We start from the raw sequence: 12,024 nt of genomic DNA, 5'->3' as shown, positions 1-12,024 counted from the left end.
TTTAATTTTAAAAAAAAAAGATATTAAATTGACTTTGGCTCCTACAAAGAGTTTTATAAGTCATATATAAGCTTCTTGCATTTACTATTTAGGTTCAATCAATATGGTTATCTACCTGTCAATTTTTCCTGCTCTTTAATGCAGAAAGAGAGCAGCCTTTTTTATAGCTGGCTCAGAAAGTACTAACCTAATCAATACATGGAGCGATAACAGAATGACTTGAAACGCAGAACAGAAGCTTATCACTTTGCAGGATACTGAACCCGTCAAAATATTTTCCTAGAAGTAAAGCAAAAATAGAAGGTTTCCATTTTTTATTATTTAAGTGGGTGGTGACATAGATGTTGTAGGCCTTTTGGATTTGTTCCTAGCTTTGTATTTTTGTGAAGATTTGGTACATGAGCATTTGCTACTTTGTAGAAGTGTGAGGCCAACTTTGCAGTGAGATTTCAAAACTGCCTTGAGAATCAAACGTTATCTCAATTGCCCTTGATTTCCTGTCCCTAAACATTTATTGGAAATCCATGCATTGTTCTGGAGAACTGCACAGATGATTTTCCAGGAATACATCTTCTGATGTTCCCACAGACCTTAAACCCCTTTGCTTTGCTAAGTGCTCTCAGTAATTTGTGTTCAAGTCCAATCTGAAAAGTACAGGTTTTCTTTCTCGATTTTAATGCAGCAGAGAGAAGATCAGCTGTTATTGTGGTCTCTAACCTTTACTTTCTTTCAGAAATGCATATGATTTAACTGTGCTGTTCTCTTTGAGTGGAAAAAGGTAAAAGAAATCAAAAGGATCACCAAATAATAAAGAAATTATTACAGGATATAACTAAAAGTCTACGGACTCTGCAATTCCTAATCATCTACTAGAAATGGTCACGCATGGCACGGATAAGTTTGAATTGGTTGTGTGTGGGTTGAGTCAAGGTCTGGAAATCACGCAACAGCATCCACTCAGAGACAAGAATTAGTCCAAGTGTGCTAAGTGCTGTTAACAGTACATCCTGACCCAGTCTGGTAAGTCTGTGTCAACGTGCTATGAATCTCTACAAAGTCAGAAATCACTAAACCCCAATCCATTGTGCAGTGGAGACGTGCCAGCAGCAAGGCGTTAACAATGCTGTCCACTCCAAAGGGGCTGAAAGATGGATTGGCATTTCCAAGGGTAGAATTGGGCTCAGAAAAGTTTCTCAGAGCAACACCTAAAGTGACACAAATTATGTCATAAAATTGATCACTTCCTTACACATGGCAGAATGCTTCCAGGGCACTCAACATCCAATTCCATTAAGCCATGATAAATGAGACCATCTTTCTACATCAGTCTGAACTCATCTTTAAAATCTGCTTGTTCAAATGTTTGGTTACTTATTCTCCTGGCCCTCCTTAAGATGGCAAAAACTTATTCAACTTTGCATGTCTTAATAGATGTCATCGTTGCATGACCATCACCTAGGTATTTTATTTCTTCACAGAATTTCTCATTTTAAGAACATGCACAATTTCGAGAGCAATCATTAAAAAATGGTTGATGAGTAATCTCTATGCATACACTCAGCACTTGAAAAAAAAAGGACTGAAAGGAGAGTCACAGAACAAATTGTGGAGAAATGCCCCCAAAAAGTAATTTTCCTACTGCTAGTTTGAAGAAGATCACCACCACCACCTGGAGCAGCGTTAGGATGGAAACCCATGGAGCAGGAGCAAAATTGTTTCAAGCAGATCACTACAGCACGAGGTGGCTAGGGAAGGTTCATAAATTGATAAGCACCACCGAAGGATCATAAGCCTCCACATCAATTGTATAAAGATTACAACAGAGCCACTCGCTGCAGTCATTCTGAAAAGGTTATGGGTTTCACAGGTGTGCACTGTCAGTTCTGATTAAGCTTAAACTAAACCAGTTATCTATAACGTTGGATTGGAAGGAGTTTTATTGCTGAATGCAGGGTAAATCAAATTCAGGATACACGTCTGTGGAAAAACACAGCGGGCCAAAGTTCACAGTCCTGACACAGGTGAAAAAAAATACTCAATCCTCTAAACTCAGGGAGACATTTGCTTGTAAAAGATCCATCATTCTGGATATTGTCAGATGTTCTGTATTGGAAAGAAGTTATTCACCACCTTAACACAGCTTTGGGTTTTCTTTCCCTCTTCAAGTTATTGCTCACTCTTACGACACAGACCGTTTTAAGATTATTATCTGCATTCATTTCTAAAGTGCCTAGAGATTACCATTTATCTGCTCATAAAAGAAATTAATTGTACACCTAATACTTTTCACTGCACAGGATATAAACTAAAGCAGCTATAGCAACAAATTCACAAAGTAATTTTTCATCTGCATGACTGGGAATCTTTAGAAAAAGAAGAGCTCACACACAGAGGTCCTTCACACAAAAAGACTGTGGGTGAAATCCTGTGCCCAAAATCCATTGCTGTTCCAACAGGGCCAGGATTTCACTCAAAAATTAAAAAAAGAAAACATCTACTTTTAATAGTTGAAATAAGTTGCAAAAGGTACATTCTGTTTCCAAAAATGGTATTAATGCTCCACTTTAAACTGTCTGCATTGACTCATAGTGTTAATAGATGGCAAAAGTGAGAAAATGTATTTGCTTTTGCAACATCATTATTTCCTTTGCATGCAATTATTTACTTGCCAAACAATGCTAGCGACAAATTGCAACAGACTATGAAGCCATCTACATCAGCAGATTTTTATCCTAAGGTAAAAATAAACAGAAACATCTGTAAAGTAATCTTGTACAAAGCTACGTTTATTAACAAATACATTTTCTAATAAAACACCATCTGCAAGCAACCCTCCGCTTCCACTTGATATAAATAGGCCTTTTACTGTTTTCAGATGCAGTTCCCAGAAAATTATTCCAAGCTCTACTGCAAAACACATCAGTCTTTGTTGCTGCCTGGAATGTTAATAAATAACATCAAGTTTTTAAATAGTCAAACAAATTATTGGCTTGAAACAATTATTCCAATAGAAAAAGCTGACCTTTTGCAATAAAGTGGTTTAAGAATGCATCTCTCCTCATTCCTAGTATAAAAATATTACCAAGCAGGGAAATATTTTGGGGAAAACAGAAAGTTATGAAAAACCCATATTGCAGTTCTGCACATACGTACATTATAAACCTACCTTGCAGAGGTTACTAAAGCAACTCAGAAAAAGGGAAAAGGTATGTGGAATATAAATAGTTCAATTGTATTCTTATTATACATCGGTGCTTAGAATGGACACAAATAAGAACCAAGGAAAACGTTCCTCACAGAACTACCATCCTGACCTGCAATACAAAAGTCAACAGCTAAAACTGTTGGTGGCAGAAATTGGGACCGAATCCCAATTTTAAGAGCTCTTCAAAGTGCATAAAAGATTTAATGGAAGATATTTTCATAAGCATTACTGAAATCCTAAGCCACATTAATTCCATTAAAAGGAACAGGAATTTAGTAAACTCTGCAAATAAACTCCTCACTGGTAGAACTATTTAGTACCACTAAAATTTGAACGTTGCTATTTTTCTTTAGTGTGTAAAACAGCGCCTCTCTTTCAAACTAGCTCCAAACTGAAAGTGCAAGAGTGAAAAGCACAGATAACTGACATATTAAGAGCTGTCTGTGGAGGATACTAGCTGGTATAAATATAGTACATCCAACAGAGATCTAGCCTTTTAATATTAATCAGAAACAGGCAATGCTAGTATTCCAATTTGTGCTTTCAAAACTTCATCAAATATTGCTACCTGGACTATCACAACAAAGTTTACCAAAAGCTGTCATGTACATTCCAAAAAAAGTTGAACATCTGAGACTATAATTCCAGGAACTGAAACTGGAACTGCATGTTTCCAGAGGAAAATATTCCATGCATGAAATACTCAAGTGGTACTAGAGAGAAGATACTTTAAACTACTTACTTCGCCAACGGGAGGAATGTTGAGCTTTGGTACTTTGTTCTTTGAACTAGGTGTGTTCACTTTTCCTTCCAGCAGTGTTCCAAAGGACTGATTTCCATATCCACTCTCAATTTCTATCGGAGGTTTCAGTTCTGGTGAGTCATTGGGTACCTGATCCTGACCGTCCATAGGCCTGACATACGCTGTAGGCTTTTGCTGGACCATGCTGTTTTTACAGTGAAGTCCTGGTGGGAAATTCTGGGTCGAAAGACCATTGTTTGCAGATAACAAAGAAGTGGATGGAAGTGGAGATCCAGGACCATGGCCTACAAACTCAAGCTCTGTAGGTGACTTCGAATGACTGTTTTCTTTGTAGGTATGTTCTCCAGGTGCTGACTTTGAATGAGTATGCCTCCTTGAATGTGAAGATGCTGCCATAGAATTTGCTTCCTCAGATCCTCCACTTTTATGCTGCTCACTCTGACAATTATAAAGGTCTTCATACCTGCCCTGTGGCTGCTCATGAGAAGAGCTATGCTTTGTCCGACTCGGCTGACTACTGGATTGACTTGGCTGGGCCCCGCTAGAGTTGTGACCGCCTCGTGACCAGTCTGTCCTCGACTTCCTGCTGCTCTGGTGACTGTGCAGCAAAGTAGAATTAGAGGACAATGAAGAAGGTGGAGGCATTGATGTTGATGAGTGGCCGCTGATCTGATGAGATGGGATCATCCTGTTTCTTGGTTCTGGGAAAAAGTTCTGTTCATTTTTGTCAATGGGTGTCTGTGGGACAGAATTCTTTGGGATTCCTACAAGGTGGCTCTGATTGGAATGGTTGGTTAACAGGTCCTTCATCTCATCATAATTTCCCAATGTGTTCTGGACACGGTTTGCAAGGGCATCGCCTTTATTTGTCTAAAATAGAAAAAACAAAGGAAAAGAGTGAGTAAATTCCTGATCATGAAGTTACTGCTCAGAATAGTTGTCTTAGAAGATAGCAAATGTTAGCTGTTTAGTGGTGTCATGCTGACATTTAATTTAATTTCAACTATGTTTTGCATATGTTATATAAGAAAAACCTATCAATAACTGTGTTCAAAGAATCCCTTGAAACAGGCTTGCATGAGTAACACTTGTATACTGCTTCCCATTTTCTTAAATATGCTTTCAGAGAAGTGTTTAAATTGCATCAGTTATGGATGTTAGGAGCAAAATAAGCTGGTTTTATGTCAGAGATGTTGGGCTTGTACATTTCATATCATGCAAAACATGAACGTGCAATTACTGGCTACTGAGCATTTGAATTGCAATCACACAGTTTATTTAAGTATGTTATTGCTCTATCAGCCCCTTGACCCATAGTCCTGCCATAAACAGAGCTGGGTAGACTGTAATAAATATACAGCATCAAACTCTTCACTCTAGTGTAACTTCAATTACTTTCCTATAGAGCGTTCATTTTGACCTCAGGTATCTATATCTGAATCCAGAAAAGCAAAATCATCTACCCACTGAAAAGCTACAGTAGCTTCAAACAAAAGATCATTAAAAAATATTTTCTTATAGAACATAAACAGATACAGCTGCCACATTCTTATGTTGTCTGCAGGCTGGCTGTCTGTGAACCAACCATTCCTTTGAATTCCAGTAATTATTAAATAAATACTGACTCATCTGTGTTTCCCTGCTATTATACTTTTTTTTTTGTTTGAAGCATGAAGTGGATTCTTTTTGTTTCTTTTTCCTTTGTTTCTTTCACTTGTAAAAAGCTAGACAAATAAGCTGGAAGCTATAATTAATGTACAGTTAATTTCCTCTCTCTTCCTGTTCTAACTCACCCCACAGAGACCCAAACTATCAGCCTTCTTATTGACCTTACTGTTCCATTGAAATGACCATCAGAGAACTAAAACATCTTATTCCCCATGCTTATTACTTTACAAGGACAAAAAAATAAACCCAAACCACTATAGTTCCTGTTCAAGCAGATGATTAACTTCTACCACCTGGAATTAAGTGACAAAGTTGCAGTGTATATAAGATACTGTAGGATACAACAAGCTATACTTTTAACACCAGATCATAAAGATGGGAAAACGCAGCACTATGCCCTCGTGCTTAGTTAGAGAGTGTTTCATTTCATTCCACAATGAGGGATCCTACCATGTCACTGCCACTGATCCCATTCTCCTCAAGTATTAAGCAGAAGTTTGAGTGATAAAAAAAAAAAATCCATGCATGGATTTCTCCTGAAATGTCTCCTTACATTACCCACTGCTGAACTAGTCAGGAGATGAGAAGAATATTGCAGAAAGATTTTTTTCCCTTAGTACTTCACATGCCATAAAAACGTTGAAAAGGAAGATACTAAATGCAAATTTCCTTTTGCTCATTCTCTGAGATTGTAACATATATTACGACTGCACTGAGGCAGTGATTTAAAAAAATACCTGTTCATTGTTGTCCTCATCCATATACATTTTGCCAGTGCTCTTAACTGACACAGTTAATAATTTCAGTTGTTGAAGAACCACGAATCACTTATATTCAACTGAGTCCCTAGATTGGTCATTTTAGTGGCAAAAATTATATTCCAGCTAAGCCAAGAATAAGCTCTTTGTATATGAGCAGTCTCCATCAAGTGAGTTGCACAATGAGCTGTTTGGGCAGCAGCCAAAACCAGGCTCTCTCTGTTCAACCCCCAAATATAAAACAAGGAGATTCCATTGTGCTTAAGGGCCCAGCAGGAATTATGATGCGAAGTCTAAACACTTACATACTTGTTCTGTTTCCTTCTTCCCCAAACACTTTAACTCCTTATGGGATAGCACATGGGAAACAATCAAGTATTGAAAAAAGCCTGACCAGCAACCTTCACCTCTGGTTCACCTACATTTCTAGGGTGCATTTAGGGTGCACTTTGCAGAAAGCAAAAGTTTGGATTCTTTTACAAAAACTACTGACAACATATAATAACTGGAACACTTCAATACCACAGCACATTAAATGGCTCTTGTCTACATCCTCACAGAGGGAATTGATATTTTAATTTGAATGTAGAGCTTCTCAATCATTTCTGTGTTGGAGGTATCTGATCCAACTTATTTTCTTTTATGTGTCACATAATAAATATAATTTTGCTTGATATTAACTCTGGTTTATGCAGAACGTTCACATCCTGGGGATAAAAGACATTGTATAAATGTCAGGTATTATTATTTGTAGTCATTTACTGAGAGCATTAATAAAAAATGTTTTTCCTGAAAAGCACAGAGATTAAATTAATTTAAACATCTTTAGCATATTTTGAGTGCACAGAAGCTCATATCAAATACTTATTGAAGTCAGTGCAAGGATTATTACTCTCTTCAATGGTCTTTGGACCAGACTACAAAGTAAAAAAACATACAGTGAATGAGAGTGGTAATTTGACTTATGCTTAAATAAAACCAGAGCACACACAACTAAGACCAGACTTGCGCCTCACAAACCAAATGAGCTCAGGTGTGTAGTGCAGTGTACTCTCTATATTGAAGACATAAAGCAAAACATTAATGTTTTTATTTTATTTCCTCAACTTCAGGGCTCTCGTGAGAAGCACAGTACTCTTGATATGCCTGGATACCAGCAAGACAAACACAAAATCCAGTCATCATTTCTGCTTGCTCTTTGTTACTTCCAGATTGGGGACAATTTTTACCTTCACATTCTGGATAATTGGCTGACTTCTTAAAGCAAACTCCTCTACATGTTATTTTCTGAACAGCATGTTAAATCACAGTTTTGCTGCTATCAAGGAAATGCAGCATTTATTGAGTATTTCAAGGCATAAATTATATGCCTGGTTTGTGACTCATGGCTAGTAGCCTTCCCCCTCATTCTAGGCTCTTGTTAATTTAGGAAACGTACACCTTCCTATATTTGCTTCTAATGCTTTCAAAAAAAGACCTATAATAGAATCCTATTGGAAGATCGATTTGCTAGCAAGCTATTGCATTATAGTTTTACAAAGAAAAGAACTAATGCACTCAAAGTTACAGGCCCAATTTGCAAGGGTTTTGTGAAAATTGGTATGAAACTTGAAGTTTCATAATTCATTCACTTTCTCATGCCTCATAGTTAAGCTAACCTCCATGGACTAGAAGTTGAGATCTTTTTTGTGCTAAGCTTGAATAGCATGGAGGGGCTTTACCTGAAAAAGATAAATCATTTAGCATTCACCAAAGGCTCCCCAGTGGTAACACAGTCTATTGGGTTCTCTTTCTCAAACTATTCTGAGGCAATTTCTTCGAAAAGTAACAAAAACAATCCTACTGTTTTTGCTAAAGTACTCATCGCAAACTCTTTTCCAAATCAAAACTCTAAAAGATTTCCACAATTCAGTAGTAAAATTGCAGCTTCTCTCAGGAAAACTCTGATGCTGCTTTTTCTAATGTCTGTTTTTATAACACTGCAGGTTCTTTCCTGATTACTTTTGCAAAATCAAGCATTAGCAGGTTGCATCAGAGTTCAAAGGCAAGATCTACAGCCCACTTGCATTAAAGTGTAATGTAGCCCTCGCTGCCCAGACTTTCCCAAAATAATGCTGGATGTCATCACATTGTCAAGTGTTCTTTCCCCTCGTGAGACAGTGGATCCTCAAAAGAACACATTTATCTTTTAATAAGCATGTATAAATTTGATACACCCATAGAAATAAACACCTCTTTTCAGGTATGCGTACACACACATATTACAAAGAATTAATATCAAAAGGTGCACTTGTCCAAAACTATGATGATCACCTACATTTTATCTGACAGAAGGATAGAAAGATGCTCTAACAACTAGAGTAAATAGATGATAAATGGGGGCAAATTGCCACCTCATCTAGGTGAACCTGCTTCTGCAAGGGGGTTGGACTAGATGATCTCTAAAGGTCCCTTCCAACCCCTGCCATTCTATGATTCTGTGAAATACTCCATATATCATGCGATAATACAATGGCAGCAAGCTCCATGAAAAAATTTTGGCTACTTTCTTTGACTAAGGTAGAATATCACCAACTTCAGAGCAATCTTAAAAGAGCGGCCAGTTGTTCAGTCTTTAAAATATGCAAACAGCAGTAGTTGCATTCCCTACCCCAACAGCCCCTTCTCTGGGCTACTGCTGAAGCAAATGAGGAAGGAATGATCAAAAAATGAGGACATTAGGTTTGTGAATAAAACAAAGGAAAAGAGATGTTTTCAATAATCCTGAGACTTGATATTCCCAGTCTTCCCTTTGTCACTGTAGTCTCCATCTTATCTTGCACCTCTAGATCTTTCAGAAATGTACCCAACCATCCCTTGAGCTGATGCTCATTAGTAGAGCTGGCCCAGCTGAGGATGTGGACTTTGTTCTCATCAGAGGCCACAACAGTTGTCTTTGATGGATAGTGATGTATCTCATTCTGCACCCACTGAGAGCAACCAGAAGAGCCAAGATGGGTGCAGCTTGTTGCGTGCACCAGGCCTTGGGTGTCACCCACACAGAAATATTTGTTCACTTCATAATGGAAAAATAGTTCAGACTGAACGTGTAGTACATTTGTTCTCAACTCATGGCCTCCTCATTTCATTTTAGAATAAGCATGAACAAACCTCTGAGTTTAGTTCTGCACTTGCTTAAGGATACAAGTCACTACATATCCACTATGAGTTAGATTCCATTTTCATTATCTCCTAGAAAATTGTACTGTGGCTGGTTCCTAGCAAGACAGAACTCAGAAAGGAAGTATCAGTACAATGCTTTGTCCTCTTTTCCCAGGGTGTAAAAATGTAGGCAGGACCTAGCTTTCCTATTCAGTCATGGTTCTCTTTGTTTTGCAAATTTAAGACACGCAAGTATTTTTGCATGCAATTCACTCTTCATTTTTATCTTTTGCAACTTGTAATGACAATGCTTTTTTAAGGTAGTTATACATTATGTTTTGTGCAGTCCCACAGATCTGAAAACTTCTGACAAGCAGGTCAAAAGCAATTGAAAAAACGAATTTGTTCAGGAAATTCACCAGGATGATTTGTGGCTTTTTAGTTGCTCAGTTTTTGAATGCTTGAATGTTCGGTTTTTTTATGCTTGGTACATACACAAGAACATATACGTGGTACGTGCACAATAAACAGACATAAAGTCAGATACTGCTGTTCTTATGGTATAATAGATATTGGAGGTGTGTTATTAGTTCTTGGCACAAAATTTTGCTTTGACTTGCACACTGGCCCACCTAGTGAAACCCTAATTGACCACTTTCATTACGAAAAATGTTTGTATGGCCTGCAGGAAGTTTTATCAAAATCCACTCCTAGGAAGTTATTCTGATAAACAAAGGTGCTACAATGTGGTCTGATACATGAGTAATGCATTGATTAGATTTTATAAAAAGAAAAGTTCCCACAAACAAACTGTAGTAGTACATAGTCCTTATTTGGCTGAATAAACTTTCATCATGGATGAGTGAAATGCACTTCACTCAAAAGAGAAAAGCAGTAATTTGTTTTATTGAGGTAAAATAATTTTACAGAGTTCCATCAGTTTCACAGAATTTAACACATTTTAACAGTGGTTTGGCAAGGTTCAATAAATTTGATGGCAATGTTCACCTTATTAATTACTGCATGGAAGAAATATACAAAGGAAACCTGAGTTAGAATTGAGTTGGAATCATTAACACACAGACCATTCCCCTTGCTTTCTAAACTCCTCTTGAAGTTTATATTTAGCTGGATCCAATCTTAGTCTCAGACTTGGTCAAAAGTTTATGTCTAATGGAATTATTTGTACAATCTTTACAATAATATTGAGTAGCTACAGGGAGTAGTAATGTTTCATAGTATAAATTCAGCAGGCTATCAATCACCAAGGACCTGTCAAGGGTAAGAGACCCCTCCACCTTGGATAAGGAAGGATCTCTTAGTCTCAGGTAAGGAATCTACCTTTGAGAGGTGTCCCCGCTCAATGGAAGAGTAACTTGATGTGCAGACCAGTTGCAGTTCTACAAGAACTCAAACTGTGCCCATCCTGATGGTACCATTTACAGGATTAAGTAGCTGGCTGCAAGTCAATAGTACAGGCAATATAGATGTCTTTGTTTTAAGTCTAGTATCTTCTTCTGTACTTTGGTTATCTTGCGCTTTAGGGTTTCAAAATCACCTTTCAAAATATTTTTCATGACATGTTCACTCCCTCACACATGAGCCCGGAGCTTTCCAGCTCACAAGTTCACCCCAAAGACTTGAGGCCTGTTGCTTCTTAGTCAGCCTGAACCAAAGGACAGCTAAGAGTCAAGTGTATCTGTCACACTTTCCCAGTCTGTAATTATTAGACACCATTTGATAATAATGCCAGTCTTTCCTCCTCCTTTTCAGGCAATTTTCAAAGAGCCCTCATTCTCCCTACAGCTGTTAACAATGTGAAATGGAAAGATGAAGTCGTGGCCTTTCAATGGATGTCACTGATTGGGAGGAGAAAGAGATTTGGAAATTTACATTCTGATGAATTCTTCAGGGAACGTCTTACTGAAAATCAAAGCCAGAGAAATCATAAAGAGGGACATCCCTTGGTGATGAAAATCTCAGGCAGCAAAGCTCCTTAGAGAGAATAAGACTTGTTTTAAGTCCCTTTCATATCCTTCTTATGCTCCCCAAAGATTCAGTCTCCCAAAAGACTTCTTTGGATGGTTATGATTGCACAGGAAAGCTTACGGACTCATTATCTACAGAAAGGACATTTGTTTTAACCACTCAGGTATATTTTATTCTTAAAAATAAAAGGATGAAGTGCCAGCTTTGTCAGTACAAATCCATCTACAGAGACATCAAAAAATCATAGAATCATTTTGGTTGGGAAAGATCTTTAGATCATCAAGTCCAACCACTAACGTCACCCTGCCAAGTCCACCACTAATCCATGTCCCTCAGCACCTCAGCTACACGGCTTTGCAATATCTCCAGCTATCAGCTGCACATAGTCATATTGCTGAACTTTGCTGTGCATTTAGAGGAAGAAATCTTGAATTGGACTGCAATCAAAATTTCTGATTCTGTCAATGCAACGTTGGGCAGAGCATTTAGTTTGCTCTTCT

The 12,024-nt window shown here is 37.8% G+C and overlaps 1 protein-coding gene across 4 annotated transcripts in view; it reads right to left on the bottom strand.

Annotated features, from left to right (window-relative positions):
• Nucleotides 1-12,024, bottom strand: part of AFF2 (ALF transcription elongation factor 2) — a 335,336-nt gene that overhangs the window by 235,425 nt on the left and 87,887 nt on the right. For all 4 annotated transcript variants that reach the window (XM_062006330.1, XM_062006333.1, XM_062006332.1 and 1 more), the window contains exon 3: nt 3,948-4,838. In XM_062006330.1, coding sequence (XP_061862314.1) covers nt 3,948-4,838 — 891 coding nt within the window. The remainder of the gene's footprint in view (nt 1-3,947; nt 4,839-12,024) is intronic.

Source organism: Colius striatus, chromosome 13 (genome assembly GCF_028858725.1).
Source record: "Colius striatus isolate bColStr4 chromosome 13, bColStr4.1.hap1, whole genome shotgun sequence".
Classification (NCBI taxonomy): Eukaryota; Metazoa; Chordata; class Aves; order Coliiformes; family Coliidae; genus Colius; species Colius striatus.
This window is presented reverse-complemented; position numbering and strand designations above follow the sequence as displayed.